The sequence below is a fragment of the Salmo salar genome, chromosome ssa02, assembly GCF_905237065.1.
Source record: "Salmo salar chromosome ssa02, Ssal_v3.1, whole genome shotgun sequence".
NCBI classification, from domain to species: Eukaryota; Metazoa; Chordata; class Actinopteri; order Salmoniformes; family Salmonidae; genus Salmo; species Salmo salar.
The window spans coordinates 42,186,254-42,213,934 of NC_059443.1; the positions used below are offsets into that span (position 1 = coordinate 42,186,254).

General features: G+C 41.6%; 1 protein-coding gene across 10 annotated transcripts; it reads left to right on the top strand.

Moving 5' to 3' along the window:
• Window positions 1-81: 81 nt before the first annotated feature.
• Window positions 82-27,297, top strand: LOC100136502 (CD4-like protein). 10 transcript variants are annotated; one of them, XM_014163539.2, is made up of 11 exons: window positions 82-201; window positions 8,636-8,754; window positions 16,761-16,831; window positions 16,966-17,118; window positions 17,485-17,640; window positions 17,939-18,199; window positions 18,382-18,780; window positions 24,315-24,572; window positions 24,957-25,063; window positions 25,190-25,239; window positions 25,524-27,297. In XM_014163539.2, exons 3-11 carry the CDS (start codon window positions 16,774-16,776, stop codon window positions 25,552-25,554), a joined length of 1,473 nt encoding a protein of 490 aa, XP_014019014.1. In that variant the 5' UTR covers window positions 82-201; window positions 8,636-8,754; window positions 16,761-16,773; the 3' UTR covers window positions 25,555-27,297.
• The last annotated feature ends 384 nt before the right edge of the window (window positions 27,298-27,681 follow it).

Consider the following 27,681-nt stretch of genomic DNA (forward strand, 5'->3'; position numbering starts at 1 on the left):
GCCTGCCTGTGTGTGTGTCTGTAACGTGTGTGTGTGCGTGTGTGTCTGTGTGTGTGTGTATGTGACACAGAAGGCACCAGTGAGAGGATCAGAGGGGATCATATAGTGCAGTCTAGCTTCCTGTCTCCCTGTGTGTAACAGTGTGTACAGTCTGAGTGATGTCAGACCTGATCTCATCTCTGCACTGAGAGCATCATACTGGTGAGTACAGTGTTACTACATGTATTTTTCACACTTATGATAAAGATGGATTTGTCAGACTGAGGATAATGTAGAAGCAAATTATTATCTATAAAAACACAAAAGTTCACTCACTGTGCCAGTACTAAGAATAGTATTGACATTGGACTAAAGGGATCCATAGCAATGGATGAGTAGTCCCCAGAGCCATATGAACGTTTATCAATCACATATTCTGTTGTGGTAGCCAATGGGGTTTGGAGAACTTACACAATGACAAAAGGACACAGGGTCTAATAATACAATGTTAGTGGAATCGTATGTGTTGCAGGGAGGTTTTAGAACGACAACAAAAAACGGACTTGTGAAATACCTGCAGATATTTCGCAATACGATCCTGATGTAACTGTAAACGAGTGTATGGTCTTTCCACTCACATGACCAGCTGTAGGCTGGACAACTGCCTGAGATACAGTACATGTATATATTGTTTTCAAGTGCAGGGGCTTAGATAGTAGTGTGCTTTGTGTCCCTACCGTAACTGCTGGAACCATATAATGGAAGATATAATGGATTATTGACAATAACGGTTTAAGTGTATGTAGGCTATATCCAACAGAATTGACACATGCAGGTTATGTAAAATATACTGTAGCAAACCTTGCCTAGGTAGGCCTGTTACAATCCCCCCAAAAAGGGCTTAACTCTTATTGGAGGTAGTGGCTAGCAGGTTTTGCCTACAGGCTGGAAGACCTTGTTTCGAGACCCGCGAGGGGCATTACATTGTTGCCGTTTGCAAAAATTGCAACAATGGTGGGATGTTGCCTTAGGGGCCATCGGAGAGGGTCTTGGTATAGTGAAGCGTGGGGACACGTTCTCCTGAATGAAGGGGACTGTGTAACAGACCTTGCCTGGGTAGGCCTTTTACAACCCCCCCCAAAAGGGAGCAGTGGTATGCTGGTCTGCCTAAGGGCTGGGAGACCCGCAAGGTGCGTTACACTGTCGCCATTTGCTACAATAGTGATTAAAACAATTCTCTTTAGATGCTTCCAGAGTTGTAATGAAATAACATGTTGAATACTGTCTTTTTCAGGCATGTTGAGAGTATTGGGTGATGGCTGGCCAGATGCTATGGTGTAAATTGTATGATTGCTATGAAGTCAGTGCTTGGTGTGAGTAAGTACACTATTGAGTGTGACTATTGTTTAGCCTACAGTGTATGCAGAGAAGTCAACTTGGTGTATCTCTGATCAGGTCGTACTCTAGCCTAGGCCTGCTGGAACAATAACAAGTGTGTTTGCAATAGCAGCATGGGACTGCAGTAACATTTGCATTGGGTATGCCATACGTATTTGGTAAAACATGTACTTGTAGCAATAGTGTAGTAGCCTAGGTTGTTGTAGAGTACTTTGATTCTGAATCTATATTGAGTCATTATTACCGCCGGTACCCGTTTAAGACTTTTATTGTGAAGCACTTAATTATTCCCAGAAGTTACCTGTGTGTGTCCAGAAGGAAAGAGAAGAGCTTTGATGTTGATGTAATTCCGACATGGCTGCGTCTTGTGATCGGAGAACGAATACAAGATAAAGTACTCTACCTGTTGTAACCGTGAGTTATTTTATTTTAAGACCCACAAATCCTCCGGAGGAGATTTAATATAATATCCACGGTCAAGAAATGAAGTTTGCAATTGCACTGGAGTTTGTAAAGATCTAAGTATTTGTAAGCTGTAATGTAGGCCCATGCATATATGTACAGCTCAGTATTGCTGAGGAGCGTTACAAGTTCTGTCTATTGATGAGGGCCGAGGCCAAGGAAACAACAGCAACTGTGGCAAGAGAGACATGATATATTAACGTCTTTGGGTCATGTCCCACCTAAAGCTGTTTGAGTTTTCTTTTTGGTAGTAGCACAGACTTTAGTTGCGGTCATGTAGGAATTGGATACGGCTCACCAGTAGGTCCCTCTTTACTTATCATTTGGGAAACAAGTAGCAGTGATGCAAGTAGCACGGATAGCAGGATTGAGGTCAATTCAATTTGACTTCAGTCACGTAGAGAAGCGTTGAGTAAAATTGGAATTGGATTGGAATACCAGTTTACTTCCTGAATTGACTGAATTGAAATGGAATTGAGCCCAACCCAAGGGTAGTATTTTTCACTATCCTTTGGAAAAGAACGGTTAGGCCTACTATGGACGGTCTGCAAACTCAATCACTAAAAAGGTTTATTTGAAATGTTAAGGAACATGAGGATGGTCATGTGAACGAACACAACATTATAGTCATGTACCTGTCCAAGGTAATCACAATCTGTCACGGTCACAATCTTACATTTGCGTTTCAATCCAAATGGATGCCAGGAAAGGACAGTCCGTGACATCAATACGATATTTTCAAGATATACATTTATACGATCGTTTACTAAAACTCAAATGAAAACAGGTCATTCATTGGGTGGGTATATCATTCATTTAAATGTCCATTGAACAACAGGAAACATCCCAGCTTGTGCTGATAATATTAAAAAGCAGCCAAAACGATAGGTATTCAGTTGCAGTGCTTACACAGTATCGACAACAACTGAATGTCTATAATCCTGTCAGCCGATATTTAGTTAAGCTCAAAACACGTTAGTGGATTATGTCTGTAACACTTTATTTAAAGGTTCGCTAAATAGCTAATAAACTATTACTTGGTTGTAAATCACGATATGTCACCAATTCATGTATTTGTTAACATATATTTACAAATGTCTGTAGTCATATACAGTATAGATCAAGAACAGAAAGTTCTGCACATGTATTTACTTCATGGTCAACTAACTGTGTAGCAATGAAGATAAGCAATTTAGGCAGACCTTAAAATTAATTATTATAAAATGTTACGATAGAATACTGGATTTAGAATACTGAAATTAGTGCAGTCTTCAATCCAGACACGTTTAGCCCCAGGGCTGCAAATCCCAGCAAATGTAATTGTGAAAATGTAATTCACAATAGTATACTCAAACAGAAATTTACTTTTCATAAAGAACTATATTTCAAATGGTGTACATTGTACTTGGATTTGCACAGCACCCTGTGTAGTGAGTAAATGTACATTATTCTATGGATTTACAGTATGACCTGATTGGGAATACATTCAACGCTATAGTATTCACCCCACATTTGAATCCAGCATGTAGCTTAATCAGCGCAGTATTTTATAAAGCAACGCTATGCACCATTCAGATATTCTGATATTATTCAGATATTCTGTTTAGAGTATTTTACTTGCATTTCATTGGTTTGGGTTACTTGTATCTTATTTTGGGCCTAAACTGTAGTGTTGTAAAGTCTATCACAGTAACACTAACCTGTACTGGTTTCAGTCTGGTTTCAGTCATTGGAAACGTACGCAGCTTAAGCTACTGGTGTAGTTTACTGTTACGACATGTATTGTATACTTGAGTACTGAAGAACACTACTGACAACTCTGGCCTATTAAAGGAATTGATGGATGCCTATGTGTGTTCATAGGCATCCATCAAGGAGAAAACCTGTTCAAGTAAAGTAAGACAGTCTTAACATACATATTTTGTTGTCAACTACATCTGTATTTGGTCCTCGCTTGCAGGTGCATTAAAAAAATAGAGAACACCCATTCAGGCTGAGGCAGGTGCTTCCTTTGGTTAGAGTCACCCTAGAAATATTCTCATGTTTAGAATACTGTGCAGGCGAGGGATAATTTTTCATAATGAGATACAAGGATTCCCTTGTTCAGACTTTCATAAACATGACTAATAGCTCTCTCTCTCTCTCTCTTTCTCTCTTTCTTTCTCTCTCTCTCTCTCTCTCTCCCTCTCTCTCTCCGTTGATACATTTTCTCCATTCAAAGTAAGACTGAGATATTGTGTTTGACATTTGGTCCTCCCTCTTGTATTTCCGCTTGGGTTGTCGTTTTTAATTCTAGCAGATATACGTCAGCTTATGACAAGGTTTTCATGGTGATTACTAAAATACAATTGCACCTGATTCACAAGTGCTCAATGTGGTTTGCTACAAACTGCCCATGCTAAAATATTTTGGCCAATTGTTTCATTATTATGATATTTCAGTCATGTGACCTTCCTTTCCTTATTCACCTGCAGAGAGCTAAAAGCTCTCTCGGATATGTTCAAATACAAACAATTAGATATGAATTGCCTTTATTTAAAGACTTTACTGTAAATATACATTGAGTTGGAGTAAGTACATTGGAGTTCATACATTGAAGTATGTTGTTTTCATGCACATAAAATGAACCGTAACATTTTACAGCATGAAAACATCAAAGCATGCAGACCATTGGGATAGCAGAGAAAGACAGAAAGAGAAAGGGGGAAACAGATAAACAGCATAGGTACAGAAAGAGAAGATGGAGACGTTCTGGGCTCAGGGAGGCAGTTACACAACATATGAGTTTTAAAAGGCCTTGAACAAAGTTTACCAACATGAACTGTGGATTGCAAAAAAAAACGTGTTTTCACAATCCTTTCACAAAATGTCACATCTCTGTTATTCTTAGCCTCTCTTTCCACTGACATTCAACGGTTATTTCTTTAAACACAAGAAAAGAACGGAGTTAATGTATGATTCAAAGTGACAGAAAGCAAAGGGAACAGTACCAGGTACCTCCCCATCTGTCTTGGTCACAGCTCTCTTCATGTCTCAGTTCGACTGCCTTCCGCATCAAACATGCAACCAGGAACTCCAGTGGCCGTATGGACCTTCAAACACCTGATGAGTTAGAGAGAGAGAGAGAGAGAGAGAGAGAGAGAGAGAGAGAGAGAGAGAGAGAGAGAGAGAGAGAGAGAGAGAGAGAGAGAGAGAGAGAGAGAGAGAGAGAGAGAGAGAGAGAGAGAGAGAGAGAGAGAGAGAGAGAGAGAGAGAGAGAGAGAGAGAATGAGAGAGACCCAATGTATAGGAAAGATGGGGACATCATAAGAGGAATTAGGGATGTCTCGAAAAACCAATCACCCCCTCTTTTCTCCCTACCCCCCACACTATCTCTCATTCTCTTTTTCGGTAATGACTTTGTGTGGTGTGTGCACAACACCTTCAAATCGTTAGGTCTCTGACTAACGAGGGAGTCCTCACTTTCAGGTGTTTTCCACAGGAGATTCTTTGGTACATTTTTTATCATGTTTTCTCGTTCCCATGCTGGATCAGAAAATATAAATACAACAAACTTTACATGTTTGGGAATCTGAGACAACGTGTGTATTTCTATGAGTCTATGCATAACATCTCTTACTGTATATGAGCTTTGAACTGGCTTTGCAGTCTTTCCATTCTTTTGAGTGAGGATGATGGTGTCCTTGAACCAGTACATTTTCGACAGAGGTCCTACGCCTAACTTCTTTATTGATGCGTAGAGCGTTAGTAAATCCGTTACCAAGACCTTCATACATGCAGCGTTCTAAAGTCCTACCAAAAGGACCAAGTAGGTAATAATTCAGAGACCGGGAGTGTTCAACCCTTTTTTCAGTTAATCTCAGAACAGAGCGCGGCAGACAAAGAGAGCATGAAAGAATGCAAACCTCAGAGAGAGATGAGACGTGAGTGACATGTTTGTTTGGTGCTTGTTGTGGTTCTTGTCTCCAAACCACCTGAGCAGTGTTTCTCTAGTACAGGTAACTCTTCAGTTGAACAATGGCTTTAATGGCCATAGAACATGAAGGCATTTGTAGTCAAACACAGATATTTCATATTGCTAGATAGAAAAGCTTTTTGTCCTTGCCTATGTATTTCACTTAGAAGACAGCCTTGGACGGTTAGACAGTTTTATCTAGTCGTTTAGCAGACGCTCTTATCCAGAGCGACTTACAGGAGCAATTAGGGTTAAGTGCTTTCGCTCAAGGGTACATCGACAGTGTTCACCTAGTCAAGCTCAGCGATTTGAACCAGTGACCTTTCCATTACTGGCCCAAAACTAACCATGTTCTCTTTCCCATAAAGACACAGTAAAGCCAACATACTATTGAAAATCCAAAACACCTGGATTGAACGTCGGATACTTTTTGTTGTTGACTTTTAGGCTGCGATGTCTTTACCAAGACAAGTCTTGAAATGCCTTGACGTGGACAAGTTACGCGAGCACATCTCAAGTTTATCTCTAGACTTCAGCTCTAAGAGTTTCATTTACACTAACTTGTAATGCAGGTAGTTAGGAGCATATAGATTAACAGATGGTATATGGGGTTCTGGGGTTCTACTGTAGTTTTGAGTGCAGACATGATCCCACTCTCTGCAGAGCTACGTACTAAGGAGGGTATATACAGCATGGAGAGGCACATGTGAAGTGAACACAGGTGTTTCTTCAGCCAAGACAACGGTTAGAACCTGCGGGGCTTTAAAGGAGTTATCAAATAGGGTATGCACTAGATTCAAGGGACTTGCAATTGCTATGGGTTTTATATTGAACTTAGTAAAACATGCAATCATAGTTGTAGAGTGAAACAGAAAAGTGCCATCAAGCTTCCATTCACTCTATTACATTTAGTCCATTTTTTTCATCTTCATTGAGGTAGCGTTGATGAATGATTATGCATGACTCTTTGCAATTTTTCGTATTTGAAAGAACATTTTTGATATTGGTTTGTCATACTTGATAATTTGTGTCAGAGTTATTTCAGTTCTCTCAACTCTTTCTTGTCGAAATTGTGCACCACGAAATTTGCCTAGCAGTGAATTTTACATAGCTTAATACATAAATCGAACTTGACATTGATTTACTAGAATAGATCATTGCTATTCTCAATGTGGAATGAGGTTCATACTGTAGGAGATTGTCCTCACACGGGGCACAAATTGTGTAAGGGATGCTCCTCACACCGGGCACCAATTGGATAAGGTGTGTTATGAATTACGAATTTTGAGTTATATACATGAGTTTAGAATCATTGTGAAGAGGATTGAATTCATTTTGTTATCTTGTAAAAGTTGTGACTCTGGGTAGGAAATTGAATATCATTGAATACATTGTTCAAGGTGTATGTCTAATTATGAGTAACAATTGCACGGCTATATGGTCAATGTTAAATACGTAGTGTACTGGTACATTCGCATCAAATTTGTGGATATATTTCAAGATGCAATCTACAATAGTTCCTGCTGTTCAATGGTCATTTAAATTAATTATATAGTCTTCATTCAACTGCTCTTATTCATGTACCCACTCTTGTGACGTTACCGTGTTGCTTTTACCAACAAAACCAAGTCACATGAAATATAAATTCTTCTTTAAATTATTAACTTGTTCATGTGTGGAAATGTAGGCTACAAATCTGTGCATGTGTTTTGTAGGATAAAGACTACATTTCATAACCAAAAATGGTCTGATGGTGGTCATTAGAATAAGGATGGATTATGCGCTTTCAAAATGGATCCTGCTAAATATGGTGTAATCTTTTTCAAGGGTTTAGTACCACAGATTCATTGGCCAGGTCCATTTGTCTTTCAGTGGTAAGCTTTATTGATTAAGCTTTTTTAGAGCATTATTGTAATTTCTTAAATGTGATGCTTTGTTAAACTTTGTGTATTTCAAAGGCCTACGAATCTGATTCAGGCGTATGATCGGTACACCTAGTTAACCTTTTACTGCAGTGGGCTAAATCAGGGTCACACAAAGTGTTTCTGGGTAGTCTTGAACAAATCTACTTTGAAACAAATGTATACACCTCACCCACATGGTTATCGGCTTAAAAAAATGAAGACACTTGAAATGTTTTCAATTTTGAGTTTGCATCCCAATATTATGCTTTATATGCATCACAGAAGACTGAAATAAAACAAAACTGTTTGTCATAGAAACAGCGGATTTTTGGCATAAAGAAAGTATGTTTATTAATTATGAAATTATATAAAAAATATGAATAACATAATTTGACTGCAGGAAAGGGCTACATATATATATATATTGATGTCAGTTTTGGTAATTTTACTGATTCAATAAATATGTGCTGCATGCACTCAGTTTCATGTTTAAACTGTTGTTTGACTATATACAATGAAACAAGAGAGATACGTATTTGTGCGTGTGTTTCTAGTTTGCTTGTTTCTCTCTGCCGATTTATGTTCTGTCTAATGTAGATGAACCTGTGACTGAGCAAAACATTTGTAATTTTATGGCCCGAGCGAAGCAATGTAAGGTGAATAACGACTGGCAGAAGTACATCAAATTGACTGACTATTGTTGACATGTGGGTTAGAATAATATTGATGATGATGATAACAACAATGAGTATAATAATAATGGTTCAAATATGAACTATTATGTAGCCTATTTTGTTATTACCGGCTGTTACTGCGCTAACATGCTAGCGAAAAATTTTGCCAAGATAATCCGCTCTTTCTTCAGCCAATTAAAAATGTCACTGCTTTGACATTAATGCATTTGACTAATAACTGTACATTTCCCGATTTCTTTTAGACCAATCAGTAGTGAGGGAGGTGCAACGGGGTTTAAAAGCAAAGTTGTTTCTCTGAAAATCTACATTTCCGCCTGGCTGTTGATCATTGGCAAGGGACTCTCAACGCTATCCGCCAAACGTAAGTATAGAAAAGGATGTTAACTAAGATGCTAGATGTAATATGGTATAATAGCACTCCATGATCATTGATTTGTGGTAAACAATGAAAAAGTATTGATGTAATAACTGTTAATCATTGTTATGACTGCTCGCAGTAGACCATTGAGTGTCTAGATCAGACAATTATCTTGACAGAGAAAACATACGTGGGTTTGTTTTGCATTAATGAATGCAGAATATTTGTAATCATTTATTTCACCTTCATAAAATGTTACATGCTGTCCTGGAGCATATTGCCCGCTTTGCTTTCACAGTAAAGTAAAACCTGTTAACTTAACCTTAAACTACAATAAGAGAGGTAGCAAGTGCGTTTCAGATAAACGTTGAAATGGCGGTCAACCCAATGTATTTGTCCGCTGGTGTATTTACCCTGTCGTACTACCGCGGTAAATAGACATGGTTTCATTGCCATTGTACTTTACAACAGTTCGCAGACATTTCATGATTACTTTTTAATGTACTGTAAAGGCCCTCTCTGAACTGATGCTCTCAAACCAGAGACACTCCTCTTTGCGCTAGGCCTATCTGGTCCCATTGAATTTCAATCCCCTGGCTTATATTTGTGACATGGCTAATACACACCTTACATACAAGTCATAAAGGTTCAACAATTATACTCGTATTACTTATACTGATAAGCTCTATGGGGAACAATGATTTAGTCCCATTTTACATTCCATCATATGTTTTGTACTGCGTACAATTCAATTGCAGGCATCAGAGTTCCACTACCTTAAAATGGGAGACAATTCTGTAAGATTATTCCTTTACCTTTTTACAGACAGATCCTGTCCTCCCTCCCTCCCCCCTTCCCCCTCTCTCTGTTTGCTGTTTAACCTCTGCCCTGACCACATATACGATCATCTGCTTTTCTGGGTTAACTGTTCAGGTGCGATATCTCTCTCTCTGTCTCTCTCTTCCTCTCTCTCTCTATCACTTGTCCTCTCTCTCTCTCTCTCTGTCTCTCTCTCTCTGTCTTGCTCCCTCTGTCGCTTCTATATAGCGCTATGCTTCCTCTTCCTCCAGCACCTCACAACTTCTCTCTTCTCTCATATCCCACTGCCGTTACCAACCTCAACAGACAGATAAGTCTTACAAAGATTAGAGGTGAGGAATGGCCTATACAAATACTTCAAAACATTTCTCAAAACATATTTTATCACATCATATAATGTATTGTACTACAACAATTAACATAGGTCTAACAGCTGACCTGAATTAAATAACATTTTTACTTACACAAACTACCTGATATCTCTACCTAACTTTGATCTTAAAAACATGTCAAGTAATTTTTATAAAGAGAAAGGCAGGTAGGTAGGTAGCCTAGTTGCGGTGGCAGGTAGCCTAGTGGTTAGAGTAACTGAAGAATTGCTGGATTGAATCCCCGAGCTGACAAGGTAAAAATCTGTTGTTCTGCCCCTGAACAAGGCAGTTAACCCACTGCTAGGCTGTCATTGTAAATAAGAATTTGTTCTTAACTGACTTGCCTAGTTAAATCAAAAGGTAGACAGGAGATGAAGTAGAATGGTGAGGTTGTCATGAAAAGAGATAGGAACGACGAATGCCAAGATGAGTTTTGGCATCTTGATGAAGGCCGAAGTGTCTCCAAGCTTTTAAGAATCTGTTTATGCCACTTAAATAAAGTGGCGTAAACATTTTCATATTTTCATATTATTTTCGCATTTTCATATTATGAAGAGTCAGGCTAATAAATAAAAAAGGAAAAATCCAGCACACTGCTAATAAAAAATAAAAAATCTAAACGCTCTCAATTAACCTTCATCTGGGTCCATAACGACTGGATATACATTTTTCCCCGTGCACCTGCTAATAATTATTTGGGTGCTTATCAGTGCATTCGGAAAGTATTCAGACCCCTTCGCTTTTTCCAAATGTTGTTACATTACAGCCTTATTCTAAAATGTATTACATTAATTTCCCCTCATCAATCTACACACAATATTCCATAACCACAAAGCGAAAACAGGTTTTTAGAACATTTTGCAAATGTATAAAAATACTTATTTACATAAATATTCAGACCCTTTCCTATGAGAATCGAAATTGAGCTCAGGTGCATCCTGTTTCCATTGATCATCCTTGAGATGTTTCTACAACTTGATGGAGTCCACCTGTAGTAAATTCAATTGATTGGACATGATTTGGAAAGGCACACACCTGTTTATATAAGGTCCCACATTTGACAGTGAGGTTAAAGGAATTGTCCGTAGAGCTCCGAGACAGGATTGTGTCGAGGCACAGATCTGGGGAAGCGTACCAAAAATGTTCTGCAGCATTCAAAGTCCCCAAGAACACAGTGGCCTCCATCATTCATTAAATGGAAGAAGTTTGGAACCACCAAGACTCTTCCTAGAGCTTTTCAGCGGCAGGCTCTGGGAGACTAGTCAGGATCGAGGGAAAGATAAACAGAGCAAAGTACAGAGAGATCATTGATGAAAACCTGCTCCAGAGCACTCAGGACTTCAGACCAGGGCGAAGTTTCACCTTCCAACGGGACAACAACCCTAAGCACACAGCCAAGACAATGCAGGAGTGGCTTCAGTCTCTGAATGTGTTTGAGTGGCCGAGCCAGAGCCCAGACTTGAACCCGATCGAACATCTCTGGAGAGACCTGAAAAGAGCTGTGCAGCGACACTCCCCATCCAATCTGACAGAGCTTGAGAGGATCTGCAGAGAGGAATAGGAGAAACTCCCCAATTACAGGTGTGCCAAGCTTGTAGCGTCAAACCCAAGAAGACTCAAGGCTGCAATTCCTGTCAAAGATCCTTCAACAAAGTACTGAGTAAAGGGTCTGAATACTTATGTAAATGTGATATTTCAGGTTATTTATTTATTTTTTGCAAAAATGTCTAAAAACCTGTGTTTGCTTTCTCATTATGGGGTATTGTGTGTAGCTCGACGAGGGGGAAAAAAACTACGGAATCCATTTTAAAATAAGGCTGTAACGTAACAAAATGTGGAAAAAGTCAAGGGAGCTGAATACTTTCCGAATGCACATTAGTCCTATTTCAATGGTTTTTTTTGCTGCATATCCCAACTTCCCCTGAGACACCCTCGGATAGTGGGGTCACCGCCAGAGTCCGCAATTATCAACAGCCACCCTGGAGCAAATAGAGTTAAGTGCCTTGCTCAATGACAGATTTTTGACGTTGTAGGCTCAGGGATTTGACCTAGCAATCTTTCAGTTATTGGCCCAACGCTCTTATCGCTAGGCTACCTGCTGCCCATATAATAGCCCTTACCCTGGTAGCAAGTTCATTTTCTAACACACTATAAAGAGTACCTTGATCCTTGATTTTTATTTTACCAAGATAGCAATCTACTACTAGTATATTGTTGTATAGTCCTCCCCAGTAGGCACCCTGTCTTCTACACGATAACGTCGGATAACATGCCAGCTCACGGCAGCTCACACTCTCTCGTCTCCCGAGTGGCGCAGTGGTCTATGACACTGTATCTCAGGGCAAGAGGCATCACTGCGGTACTTGGTTCAAATCCAGGCTGCGTCACATCTGGCTGTGATTGCGAGTCCCATAGGGCAGTGCGCAATTGGCCCAGTGTCGTTTGGGTTTGATGGGGGTAGGCCGTCGTTGTAAATAATCATTGTTAATTGATGATACACGTGGATATTAAAGTTAAATAAAAAAGGACTATTAATGCACATGTTCATAGTTTGGTGGAGTAATTCTACAATGTTAAATTCAATAGACCATGATCATCCCCTAAGGGGATATTGTTTGCAGCCTAGTTGACAGAACACACTAAAGTTTTACAATCCTGATTATATTACATTCTTTGAATTGCTCCCGATAACTCCATGCTACCTTTAAGTGCGCATCCCTGTCATGACAGCCCGAAGCTGTTACGTTTATCAGGAGCTGACTGTACTCATTTCACACACAGGTTAAATGATTGAGAATTGTCTTAAGATGAAAAGAGATTAAAAGGTGCAGAACGCTTCAGACAAAAATTCTGAAAGTACCCACAACACACCTAACAACTATCACACACATACACATACGTACACACACACGCGCATGCATGCACACACAACACAGAAAACAGAATAGAAAAACTCCCATAGACCACACTCCCGGTGTTCGGCTGCCACTGTGGTCTTTTTTTTTCTTCCATCAAGCGTGGAGAAATCCGCCTTTCGTGGAACAGAGGAGGAAGGGAGGGGGTGTGTGAGTGAGAGGGGAGGAGGTGAGGATAGGGATACAAATCTACACCTCGTGAAATCAGGGCCCACCACAGCCTCAGGCGTTCGCCCCCTCTCTCTCCTCCCCCAACCCTCTCTCAACCAAGGCCCACCACAAAGCTACTGCTTCTCTCCCTCCACCTTTCTTCGTTCTTCCTCTTCTCTCAACGTCTCTAAATCGGAGACCACCACAAACCCCTTCCTTTGTCTTTTCTTTTTTTTTTACTCTGATGATGATGTATTGCGCAACAAGAATCACTGTCAAGGGAATGGGAAGTGAATGAAATCAATTTAATGTGAATCAGTGAATTTATCTAAATACATGTGTTTTAAATGGGTAAAAGATGGCATTTACAGTACAGGACAAAAGGGAGAAACAGAAATTGGGTCTCTTCAGTTACAGTTTTTGCTGCCTTTATTGAACATAACATCAAAATACAGTGATACTGTAGGACAGTGGTTCCCAAACTTTTTATAGTCCCGTACCCCTTCAAACATTCAACCTCCAGCTGCGTACCCCCCTCTAGCACCAGGGTCAGCGCACTCTCAAATATGATTTTTTTGCCATCATTGTAAGCCTGCCACACACACAATACATTTATTAAACATAAGAATGAGTGTGAGTTTTTGTCACAACCCGGCTCGTGGGAAGTGACAAAGAGCTCTTATAGGACCAGGGCACAAATAATAATATAATAATAATCAATCATTTTTCTCTTTATTTAGCCATCTTACATATAAAACCTTATTTGTTAATCGAAAACTGTGAATAACTCACCACAGGTTAATGAGAAGGATGCACATGCTTGAAAGGATGCACATAACTCTGCAATGTTGTATTGGAGAGAGTCTCAGTCTTAAATAATTTTCCACACACAGTCTGTGCCTGTATTTAGGTTATGCTAGTGAGGGCTGAGAATTCTCTCTCACATAGGTACGTGGTTGCAAAGAGCATCAGTGTCTTAGCAGCGCGATTTCCCAAGGCAGGATACTCTGAGCGCAGCCCAGTCCAGAAATTCTGATTGAATTCAATTTTCACAGAACCACTTGTTGCAATTTTCATGCTCTCTTGCTGAGATATTGATAAAATCGATAAAATGCAATTGTGTTTGTTGTCAGTAGTTTATGCCTGCCCATAACATAACCCCACTGCCACCATGGGGCACTCTGTTCACAATGTTAACATCAGCAAAACGCTGGCCCGCACAACGCCATACACGTGTTCTACCATTGTGAGGCCAGTTGGACGTACTGCGAAATTCTCTAAAACGACGTTGGCGGCGGCTTATAGTAGAGAAATAAAAAATTATATTCTCTGGCAACAGCTCTGGTGGACATTCCTGCAGTCAGCATGCCAATTGCACGTTCCCTCAAAACTTGAGACATCTGTGCCATTGTGTTGCTTGACAAAACATTTTAGAGTGGCTTTTTATTGTCGCCAGCACAAGGTGCACCTGTGTAATGAGCATGCTGTTTAATCAGCTTCTTGATATGTCACATCTGTCAGGTGCATGGATTATCTTGGCAAAGGAGAAATGCTCACTAACAGGGATGTAAACAAATTTGTGCACAGAATTTTAGAGAACTAAGCTTTTTTTATTTCAGCTCATGAAACATGGGACCAACACCTTACATGTTGCGTTTATCATTTTGTACAGTATAGTATGATAACTATAATAAACTAAGGTGGAAAATGAAGACACTTTGCTAACAGGACAGGAGCAGTGTGTATCTGACCTCTACGTTAGAACCAGGGCAATTATTAAACCTCAGTAGCATCATGCTGCATGCATGTCACCTGATGTTGATTTAGAGCGACGACAATGTGTCCGCCTGGCCGGAGTCAGGTCTGCTCTCTCAACAAGTAAACACAGACAAACAACATATTTTAGCCTGATTTACAGTGCATTCGGAAAGTATTCAGACCCCTTCCCCTTTTCCACATTTTGTTACGTTACATTGGATATTATATGCCCTAATATCCAATGTCTCCCACAACAACAAGTTAAGCAAAAAAAATCCAACTATAGGCCTAGGATTAGGGCTACCATTTCTAAACTCACTGTCCATTTAAGATTCTGATGAAATTTTAGAGGCACACTTAAAATAAAAGAATTCAACCTTGTCAGGAGCATACAACCAAAGACAAGATAAGATAGCCTAAAACTAAATGTATCATTGTTTTTAAAGAGACATGTTTCGTCCATTTAGGAGGATTTCACATGCCTCCACGTCAAGCAGTCAGCCAGAAAGTTGAATCAGCTGCAATGAGGAACACAATGTGCTGGAGGGACAAGTTGTGTGAGGGTGCAGTCCAGTGACTTCCGGGGTTATGGAAGAACATTTCCACTTTAGTAGCTAAAGCTCCGACAGTAACCTTTCTGTCATGTGCTATTGAGGCTTTATTCAGGGGTGTTGACACAACATAGAAAGACGTCAACGAATCAAGAACAAGGATCTGTGGTTGCCTGGCTCGTGCTATCTCTGTGCCGTGGTTCGGGACCGACTGCTGAGCCAGCAGAAGTGTTTGGAAATCAATACCATTAATGGGAAGTAAAGGTTTCACTTCGTGACTGGCATCCACCCGTAGTCTAACAGAAACCAGGCCTGACCGGCACACCTCGCATCACTACAGTTCCGGGTCGGGAGAGTGTGTGAGAGGGTGTTTATGGGTTTGTGTTTCTCAAGCATGCGATGGGTAACTTTTCAGGTAAAGAGCTGACTGTGGGCTGCTTGGTTTGTTTACACAGCTTGAACACACTCTGAGTGAGGTATGTGACATTGTCACAGAGGGTATAGGCCAGGTTATCCAAAGCTAGACCTCTCACTCACTCACTCACTGTTACTCCTACAACCTTTTCCAATTGTACTGTAAATTGGAACACTACCAGGTGTATCATTTTTACTGTACTATGCTGAAGAGTAAAAGCTAGCGGTACCACAGTATTTTAACAAACTGGTCAAACAAACAAACTTGGCTGCTTCCACTGTATCATTAATTGGCCTATTTGACAGAACGAAATAGGCTATTAAGAATGTGCTTTGATTATAAATTTCGACAAAATCCCCTGACACATGCCCTTTGCTAATTTGGAGACTAGTGTCGATTGCAATTACACAATAAAGGAGAGGGCGCGGGTTTTTACTTGTTTAGCCACGGCTGCGCTGCGGTCGTAGCAGTTACAAAATGATGCGGGGCAAAACATTTTCTAATGCATTTTTTGATTAATGCCATGACAAAACATGGCAGAAAATCTTGTCAATTTATATTTATATTAGTATTGCATAACAATGTTATTTTGTGAAAACACATGTCAAAACATATAGGCTACTTTTTACAGGCACAAGCGCACCTGTACAGTAGCCACAGTAGTTGAACGGGATGACACGGTAGAAAAGAGTAGCTAGTTCTCGTGGAATATACTGTAGAGTGCGTTTAAAAGAATTATAATATAAATGGTTATTTGAAAATGTTATTGTGTTATATGAAAAGGTTATCGTGACAATTTGTAATTGACAACTGCCCAATTAGCGTTATGCCCCTTTCCGTCTACAAGGGCCACTGTCTACAGGAGGATATACAAAGTATATCTATATGTTATTGTTTTATCTTTTATATTCCAAGAAGAAGCGGTACTACTTGATGTTGATTTGTTTCCACAGTATTTGATCTTGGCTGACAGGAAATACATGACTATAGCAATTCGTCTTATTCAGCTTTTGCTGCTCTTTGTTTTCAGAAGAAAGTACAAAATGAAGTATGTTTCTGGATTCCTTTCAATCATTATTGCATTGTTCATCTCTTCAACAGGTAAGAGAGTATGTTCTGAATTTTATTCATACTATTCATCTATTATATAGCAACAGATACATTTCTGTAAAGGTAACTTACTACTGGACGTACAGTATACATATATACATCTTGTCTTCTGTGTTCTCCCTCAGCGGCTGGAGATGTGCTTGTGTATGGGCAGGTGGGAGGGACGGTCACACTCCCCAGATCGAAGTGGGGTTCAGAAAGGGTGTTGGTACTATGGTACCTTGGGACGGACACACAACCTTTGATATCCCGCAACGCCCATGGTCGAGAGACGATAGGTGAGTGAGATTAGCGCTAGACGGTAGCCATCTTTAATCGAGCGTGACCTTTTTGAGCCGTAAACATATTGAGCAAAACAGTATTTGGTAGTTGGCTTTTTTTTTTTTTACCTGATTTTGACTAGCTTACAATTTGAGGGTTGCTGGCATCAGAATCTCAGGTGCCTACTACCGTTGTTCTCTTGAGCACTTAACCCTTGTCCTGCTCAGGGTTCACTGCTCTGCCTCTGCAGGTGGCCCTGTGCTGCTTCCACATTCTCATATGTTTGTGTGGTGTCCAGGTGGGTTGGGAATAACATAAGACAGAAGGAAGACACATTTCTGATTCACACTACTACTATTAATCACTTGATTACTGACATGCAGATCCACAGTGGAAAGACAGGCTGTCTCTGTCAAAGACTGACTTCTCCTTGATCATCAACAATATCAGACTGGAGGACTTCAAATCCTTCAAATGTGAACTGAAAGATTTCAGGCCACAACCAACTTCCGTTGTCACCACATTCAGACTGTCCCGTGGTAAGTGCAGAGTGAAAGAGAGGGGATTTCTATGTCTCATGTCAGTGTTATGAGAAAGATGAGGAAGGAAATGGGACATTGTGTTCAGTCACCATCATGTGGGGGAAACAAGTACTGCACACACATGTTTACAAATGTACCTTTGTATACCCCCCACCTCTCTCTCTGTCTCTCTCTCTCTCTATCTCACTCTCTCTCGCTCTCGCTCTCTCTCTCTCTCTCTCTCTCTCTCTCTCTCTCTCTCTCTCTCTCTCTCTCTCTCTCTCTCTCTCTCTCTCTTTCTCTCCCTCTCTCTCAGTGCGTGTACAGCCAGTCTCTCCCCTGTTGGCTGGGAAGAATCTTAATCTGAAGTGTGACATAGAGGAAATAGTTGAAGGGACACAGAGAAGATGGCTTAGTCCCCAGAAACAAGACCCGAAAAACGACACGCGTGTCCAGATCAAGAATGACGGCAGCCTGACAGTAATGAGTGTCACTGGCCAAGACCATGGAGAGTGGACCTGTGTGGTGACATACCAGGGCAGGAAAGCCAATGCCAACACCCATGTTTCTGTAATAGGTAAGTGTTAAGTTAGATAAAATGGTTTATGGTCTTCTAGATTAAATAATTTCCCCTCAAGAGGTAAAATGTCATCAGATTGAGGTTAAACTGTCCCTTTCCTATCTCTGTCTCTCATTCTCTCTCCCTCTCTCTCTCTCTCTCTCTCTCTCTCTCTCTCTCTCTCTCTCTCCCCTTCTCAGACCTCTCCCCCGCTCATCCACAGCCTATCTACACCTCTGTCTCCTCCCTCTCTCTTCTCCATCTGCCATGTTTCCTTTCCAATCCTCCTCCTCTATCCTGGTCAGACAGCCAGGAAAAGAGCATCCAGGGAGGCCGCTGGACCTTTACTCCAAGCCCAGCGGCAGGCTCCAACACTAGGGTTGTCCAGACCCTCGTCAACCTCTCCCTGGGGCCTCCATTAGCCTGGGTGGTCAATCAGAAGAGAGGGCTGGATGTCTCAGCCCTGCAGAGGAAAAATCTAAACCTCTCGCTGACAAAGAAAGGGGTGACGGAGGGGGACAGGGGCGAGTACACCTGCGCTGTGGAGTTCCAGAAGGATGACACCCTGAAGAGAAGTATTCGTGTGGAGGTGCTACAGGGTAAGTCAAGCTTTGTTGCAGTCCTGAAAAAATGTCCTTCTTCCTTCCTACCTTCTTTACTTCCTAACTTGGTTGCTACCTTCCTTCCCCCTCCTTTAATTCTCCCCTTGCTTATTTCCCCCTTCCTCCACTTTGATTTGTCAGCTCTCAATTGTTCAATCAGTACCTCCCGCCATCTCTCTAAATCAAATCAAATCAAATGTATTTATATAGCCCTTCTTACATCAGCTGATATCTCAAAGTGCTGTACAGAAACCCAGCCTAAAACCCCAAACAGCAAGCAATGCAGGTGTAGAAGCACGGTGGCTAGGAAAAACTCCCTAGAAAGGCCAAAACCTAGGAAGAAACCTAGAGAGGAACCTGGCTATGAGGGGTGGCCAGTCCTCTTCTGGCTGTGCCGGGTGGAGATTATAACAGAACATGGCCAAGATGTTCAAATGTTCATAAATGACCAGCATGGTCAAATAATAATAATCACAGTATTTGTCGAGGGTGCAACAGGTCAGCACCTCAGGAGTAAATGTCAGTTGGCTTTTCATAGCCGATCATTGAGAGTATCTCTACCGCTCCTGCTGTCTCTAGAAAGTTGAAAACAGCACGTCTGGGACAGGTAGCACGTCCGGTAAACAGGTCAGGGTTCCATAGCCGCAGGCAGAACAGTTGAAACTGGAGGAGCAGCACGGCCAGGTGGACTGGGGACAGCAAGGAGTCATCATGCCAGGTAGTCCTGAGGCATGGTCCTCGGGCTCAGGTCCCCCGAGAGAGAGAAAGAAAGAGAGAATAAAGAGAGCATACTTAAATTCACACAGGACACTGGAGAAATACTCCAGATATAACAGACTGACCCTAGCCCCCCGACACATAAACTACTGCAGCATAAATACTGGAGGCTGAGACAGGAGGGGTCAGGAGACACTGTGGCCCCATCCGATGATACCCCCGGACAGGGCCAAACAGGCAGGATATAACCCCACCCACTTTGCCAAAGCACAGCCCCCACACCACTAGAGGGATAGCTTCAACCACCAACTTACCATCCTGAGACAAGGCCGAGTATAGCCCACAAAGATCTCCGCCACTGCACAACCCAAGGGGGGGTGCCAACCCAGACAGGAAGACCACGTCAGTGACTCAGCCCACTCAAGTGACGCATCCCTCCTAGGGACGGCATGGAAGAGCACAAGTAAGCCAGTGACTCGGCCCCTGTAATAAGGTTAGAGGCAGAGAATCCCAGTGGAGAGAGGGGAACCGGCTAGGCAGAGACAGCAAGGGCGGTTCGTTGCTCCAGTGCCTTTCCATTCACCTTCACACTCCTGGGCCAGACTACACTCAATCATAGGACCTACTGAAGAGATGAGTCTTCAATAAAGACTTAAAGGTTGAGACCGAGTCTGCGTCTCTCACATGGGTAGGCAGACCATTCCATAAAAATGGAGCTCTATAGGAGAAAGCCCTGCCTCCAGCTGTTTGCTTAGAAATTCTAGGGACAATTAGAAGGCCTGCGACTTGTGACCGTAGCATATGTGTAGGTATGTACGGCAGGACCAAATTGGAAAGATAGGTAGGAGCAAGCCCATGTAATGCTTTGTAGGTTAGCAGTAAAACCTTGAAATCAGCCTTTGCCTTAACAGGAAGCCAGTCTAGGGAGGCTAGCACTGGAGTAATATGATGAAATTTTGGGGTTCTAGTCAGGATTCTAGCAGCCGTATTTAGCACTAACAGAAGTTTATTTAGTGCTTTATCCGGGTAGCCGGAAAGTAGACCATTGCAGTAGTCTAACCTAGAAGTTACAAAGCATGGATACATTTTTTGCATCAATTTTGCACAGAAAATGTCTGATCTTTGCAATGTTACGCAGATGGAAAAAAGCTGTCCTTGAAACAATCTTGATATGTTCGTCAAAAGAGAGATCAGGGTCCAGAGTAAGGTCCTTCACAGTTTTATTTGAGACTGTACAACCATCAAGATTAATTGTCAGATTCAACAGAAGATCTCTTTGTTTCTTGGGACCTAGAACAAGCATCTCTGTTTTGTCCGAGTTTAAAAGTAGAACGTTTGCAGCCATCCACTTCCTTATGTCTGAAACACAGGCTTCCAGCAAGGGCAATTTTGGGGCTTCACCATGTTTTATTGAAATGTACAGCTGTGTGTCATCCGCATAGCAGTGAAAGTTAACATTATGTTTTCGAATGACATCCCCAAGAGGTAAAATATATAGTGAAAACAATAGTGGTCCTAAAACGGAACCTTGAGGAACACCGAAATTTACAGTTGTTTTGTCAGAGGACAAACCATTCACAGAGACAAACTGATATCTTTCCGACAGATAAGATCCAAACCAGGCCAGAACTTGTCCGTGTAGACCAATTTGGGTTTCCAATCTCTCGAAAACAATGTGGTGATCGATGGTATCAAAAGCAGCACTAAGGTCTAGCAGCACGAGGACAGATGCAGAGCCTCGGTCTGACGCCATTAAAAGGTCATTTACCACCTTCACAAGTGCAGTCTCAGTGCTATGATGGGGTCTAAAACCAGACTGAAGCATTTCGTATACATTGTTTGTCTTCAGGAAGGCAGTGAGTTGCTGCGCAACAGCTTTTTCAAAATGTTTTGAGAGGAATGGGAGATTCGATATAGGCCGATAGTTTTTAATATTTTCTTGGTCAAGGTTTGGCTTTTTCAAGAGGCTTTATTACTGCCACTTTTAGTGAGCTTGGTACACATCCGGTGGATCGAGAGCCATTTATTATGTTCAACATAGGAGGGCCAAGCACAGGAAGCAGCTCTTTCAGTAGTTTAGTTGGAATAGGGTCCAGTATGCAGCTTGAGGGTTTAGAGGCCATGATTATTTTCATAATTGTGTCAAGAGATATAGTACTAAAACACTTGAGTGTCTCCCTTGATCCTAGGTCCTGGCAGAGTTGTGCAGACTAAGGACAACTGAGCTTTAGAGGAATACGCCGATTTAAAGAGGAGTCCATAATTTGCTTTCTAATGATCATGATCTTTTCCTCAAAGAAGTTCATGAATTTATTACTGCTGAAGTGAAAGCCATCCTCTCTTGGGGAATGCTGCTTTTTAGTTAGCTTTGCGACAGTATCAAAAATACATTTCGGATTGTTCTTATTTTCCTCAATTAGGTTGGAAAAATAGGACGATCGAGCAGCAGTGAGGGCTCTTCGATACTGCACGGTACTGTCTTTCCAAGCTAGTCAGAAGACTTCCAGTTTGGTGTGGCACCATTTCCGTTCCAATTTTCTGGAAGCTTGCTTCAGAGCTCGGGTATTTTCTGTATACCAGGGAGCTAGTTTCTTATGACAAATATTTGTAGTTTATAGGGGTGCAACTGCATCTAGGGTATTGCGCAAGGTTAAATTGAGTTCCTCAGTTAGGTGGTTAACTGATTCTTGTCCTCTGACGTCCTTGGGTAGGCAGAGGGAGTCTGGAAGGGCATCAAGGAATCTTTGGGTTCTCTGAGAATTTATAGCACGACTTTTGATGCTCCTTGGTTGGGGTCTGAGCAGATTATTTGTTGCGATTGCAAACGTAATAAAATGGTGGTCCGATAGTCCAGGATTATGAGGAAAAATATTAAGATCCACAACATTTATTCCATGGGACAAAACTAGGTCCAGAGTATGACTGTGGCAGTGAGTAGGTCCGGAGACATGTTGGACAAAACCCACTGAATCGATGATGGCTCTGAAAGCCTTTTGGAGTGGGTCTGTGGACTTTTCCATGTGAATATTAAAGTCACCAAAAATTTGAATATTATCTGCTATGACTACAAGGTCCGATAGGAATTCAGGGAACTCAGTGAAGAATGCTGTATATGTTTCAGAAGGCCTGTAAACAGTAGCTATAAAAAGTGATTGAGTAGGCTGCATAGATTTCATGACTAGAAGCTCAAAAGACAAAAACGTTGTTTCTTTTGTTGTAAATTGAACTTTGTTCTCATAAATATTAGCAACACCTCCACCTTTGCGGGATGCACGGGGGATATGGTCACTAGTGTAACCAGGAGGTGAGGCCTCATTTAACACAGTAAATTCATCAGGTTTAAGCCATGTTTCAGTCTGGCCAATCACATCAAGATTTTGATCAGTGATTAGTTCATTGACTATAACTGCCTTTGAAGTGAGGGATCTAACATTAAGTAGCCCTATTTTGAGATGTGAGGTATCACGATCTCTTTCAATAATGGCGGGAATGGAGGAGGTCTTTATTCTAGTGAGATTGCTAAAGCGAACACCGCCATGTTTAGTTTTGCTCAACCTAGGTCGAGGCACAGACACGGTCTCAATGGGGATAGCTGAGCTGACTACACTGACTGTGCTAGTGGCAGACTCCACTAAGCTGGCAGGCTGTCTAACAGCCTGCTGCCTGGCCTGCACCCTATTTCTAACCGTCCCTTCTTCCCTCTCTATTCCTCTATCCCTCTTTCTCCTTTCATTGACATTCAAACCTGTCAGACCATCGTCATGGCAATGCTATTCCCACTTTCTATGCTTCTGTTTATTACACCCAGACAGTTTTCTCATCTCCTTCTGTCGTTCATTGGGAACAGTATGTACCCAGGGGTATTGTGTCCTGTGTCTAATTCAGTGGATAGTACACTTGTCTGGCTCCACTTGTTTTAATGGGGTATTGTCACACTGGTAACAATGATTCGGGAGACAGGCGCAGGAATGCGTAATATTTTTTTTATTACGCCCCAAATTACAGCGTGCCGTGTAAAGGCACGGGGACGAAAACCAAACAAACACGTACACAAAACACAGGGTTGGAACCCAAACAAAAGAGCGAGGACTACCTGTAATAAATACACACGCGCACAATGATTAACACACGGGACGAGACCCGTAATCATCTGGCAATCCACAAGGGCATGAAAGCCAACACACACAGTGCAGGTACTCACACGCACCAACGGACATTGGAACAATAATGGTCAGCCCAATGTAAACCAAAGGACACATATATACAAATACTAATCAGTGGGAATAGGGAACAGGTGTGCGTGATGAAAGTTCCGGAGGGATTCATGACAGGTATAATGAAGTTTCTCTCTGCCAGGATAATATGCCAGCTGAATTAATACTAATAAAAAAAACATGTTTCTCCACGTTTTCGTAAAATAATATATATTTTGTCTGTCTCCGCCTTTTATTCACATCAAAATTGTGAATTTTCTGTCTGTCTGTCTGTCTGTCTGTCTGTCTGTCTGTCTGTCTGTCTGTCTGTCTGTCTGTCTGTCTGTCTGTCTGTCTGTCTGTCTGTCTGTCTGTCTGTCTGTCTGTCTGTCTGTCTGTCTGTCTGTCTGTCTGTCTGTCTGTCTGTCTGTGTCTCTGTCTGTGTCTGTCTGTGTCTCTGTCTGTGTCTCTGTGTCTCTGTGTCTCTGTCTCTGTGTCTCTGTGTCTCTGTGTCTCTGTCTCTGTGTCTCTCTGTCTCTGTCTCTGTGTGTCTCTGTCTCTGTCTCTGTGTGTCTCTGTCTCTGTCTCTGTCTCTCTCTCTCTCTCTCTCCTCCTGTCCAGTGTTTTCCTCTCCAGCTCCAGTGGCCTTTGTAGGTCAGGAGGTCAACCTCACCTGCACCCTGGGCCAGCCTCTGACCTCTGACCTGAAAGTGAAATGGATCCCACCACGCCAATCCTCCCTCCTCGCTTTAGGCTCCTCCCCCCACCCCGCCCATCTCACCATCCCGGAAGCGAGGGATATAAATGGTGGGAGGTGGAGGTGTGAATTGTGGAGGAACAAAACCAAGCTGACGTCAGTAGAGATCACACTGAAGATCGGTAAGAAAGGAGAAACAGGAAGTGACATGGTCAGGATGTGGTTAGGGTGCGTGGTCCGTGTGTGTGTGGAGGTTAGGTTGTGACTATTGAGGTTAGGGTGTAATTAGCCTCACTGGCCAGTGGCCACGCTTACTGCAGCACTTTAAACAGTATAGTACAACAGTACTACTTCAGTAATTAAGTACAATGTACTTATAGCAGTCAGTACTATAAGCCTGTAAAGAAGGAAGCTCTGATGTGTGCTTTGAACACCTACCTTATAATAGTATTATTGAAAACCACATACTGTCATACGATAATACATCTTTATTGATTTGATATGCTGGGAACAATGTAGAACTTCCATACTGATTCTGTTTTTCTTGATGTTGTTCTGATGGACAGAGCGAGTCCCCATGGACGTGTGGCTGTTGGTCACCATCTGTGCCGCAGCCGTCATCTTCATCCTCCTCCTCATCCTCACTGTCATCCTCATCCGACGCCACAGACAGGTACAGCTGGGTGATTTAATCAGATATTTATTTTTGCTTAAAAATGTACTCACTATCTCTTACATTTTGTGTCTTGTTGGTAGTGTTACTGAGTTTTCCTGTGTGTGTGTTTCTGTTGGTTTTCAGCGGGTGATGATGCCCAGACGTGGCAAACGCAGAATCTGCCGCTGCAAAGAGTGAGTGTCATTTCCTGAGCACACACACACACACACACACACACACACACACACACAGACCCTCAAACTTGGTTAGGTTGAGGGAATGAAAGTCTGTGTATTGGCCTTGATTGTGCAGAGTTGTTCAAGGTGATGCGGGTTCAAGATAGAAGCCTAAACTTTTTTGCAACTCTTGCCAACTAAATTCAGAGGAAAACAGGATTTTTGTTGCCTCCCATATTTCAGAAATACTGTGTGAGAATGGTTATTTACAGTGCTAACGAATCTGTTTTCCTCTGTTACAGCCCCAAACCAAAAGGATTCTACAGAAACTAGAGATATCATACAGACCGGAATCCCTGTCAATGGACAATGTCTCTACTATTTCGTCTTGGCTATTCTATTCTGATACAAAGAAAAACCAAAAGGACAAAAGAAGCAAGAAAGAAGATGTTTTCATGTGATGTTTGATAATAGATTTCACAGGTGTATATTATCATGCTTTATGACCTATGATTGAGCTACAATTGAACAAATACTGTATATAAATATGTATAGCTACTGTCGCTTTTTTTACTGTACACTGAGTATACAAAGCATTAAGAACACCTGCTCTTTCCATTACATAGACTGACCAGGTTAATCCAGGTGAAAGCCATCATCCCTTATTGATGTCACTTTTTAAATCCACTTCCATCAGTGTAGATGAAGGGGAGGAGACAGGTTAAAGAAGCCTTAAGACAATTGAGACATGGCTGAATGGGCAAGACAGAAAATGTAAGTGCCTTTGAACAGGGTATGGTTGTAGGTGCCAGGCGCACCGGTTTGTGTCAAGAACTGCAATGCTGCTGGGTTTTTCACGCTCAACAGTTTCCTGTGTGTATCGCAGTGTAGGCTCCTCAGAGGACCAAAATAAAAATTGTGAAACATAAAAAAAGGTATCCTTTTTAGAAACAACTATACTAAATATATTCATGCCACCAAATAGTTTATTAAAACACACTGGTCTGCAAGGAAGGTCTACAGTAGCCTCATCAGCACTCTGTAGGGTAGCGTTTGGTTTATTCGCCTGGTCACAGACAGCCGATGTGTTGTGCACTGAAGTCCACAAGCGAAGGGGAGGAGAGCGCGTAGATAGTGTCGTGAAGGAGTTATATATACAACGCGCAGAGTGATCATGCTGTTTGTACGTGGCTGCTATGAAAGTGAACTGTGTTTGCGTGCGATCAGGGGTGTAATCATTCCGCTGATTCTGTTGAAAAACGTTTCTTAAACAGAAGCAAACGGAACGAAACGGGGATAAACATACATGAATTCGTCCAATAGAAACTCTCATTTGCAACTGTTGGACTAATGATTACGCCCTAGATCAGCTAGAAGCAGGCTAGAGTTCGCAAGGCGGTATTGAATGTGCCACTGTCTGTCACCTTGATTAACCAAAAATGATCTCAACCTGTTGTATCAACCTCATGATGGGTACAGGGAAAATTCGAGGATCATGTAGTAGCCTAACCTATCAATGTTACACTGAGCTGGGTGAATGGAATATGAATGGCAGTCATCCAATATGCTGTAATAGAAATAAGGCCATGCTCATAAAATAATCATCCTCCCTCATTTTAAACGGCACCGACCGCCACTGATATCAAGAATGGTCCACCAACCAAAGGACATCCAGCCAAACTTGACACAACTGTGGGAATCTCAGACAAGTTGAAGCTGTTCTGAGGGGGTGCAACTCAATATTTGGAAGGTGTTCCTAATGTTTGGTATACTCCGTGGATATTGCATAGCACTTTGTTTTAGAGTCCATTTTTTACCCAATATTTTATTAAGAGAATGTAATATCTTAATACTATAGTTTCTCCCGGTTTCAGGTAGTGTGAGCAGACTGCTGCGTGATCAGGCTCGTTTCACCAAGCTAGGATTCAGCAGGCTACAAAGTTTTGCTGAATTGTTTGAAATAGTAACAGAGAAAATACAGGGGTTATTGTTGTTGTGTTATAGGACTGTGAAAAAAAGTGTTAGATTGTATTTAAATTTCTTGAATTAAGCAAAAATAAAAAAATAAAAAAACAAGCAGTGACTAAGGGGTGATTGATTGGCAACTTTATTGAAATACCTTCAGCGGTGGGTAGACAAACACCAACACAAATAGATACCCACTGTCACTTCTTCATTTGTTTTGGCTAGTTATACATACTGTGACTGGGATTCAATCCATTGCACATTGTAGAAATGCACATTGTGTTTAACTTTAAAAGGGAATTTACACTTTATTACCACTGCGTTTACACTGAATTTGATTTCCTTCAACATAGGAAAATTGCATTTAAAATGCACATTGTCAACAGTGCAACCCTACAATGTGCCTTCTATTGAATTCCTGTCACTCTAAGCTTATTTCATGGTCAGTGGTGTCTTTCACCCGCTGATTCAAGGGCAAGTAATGGGGAGGGCATC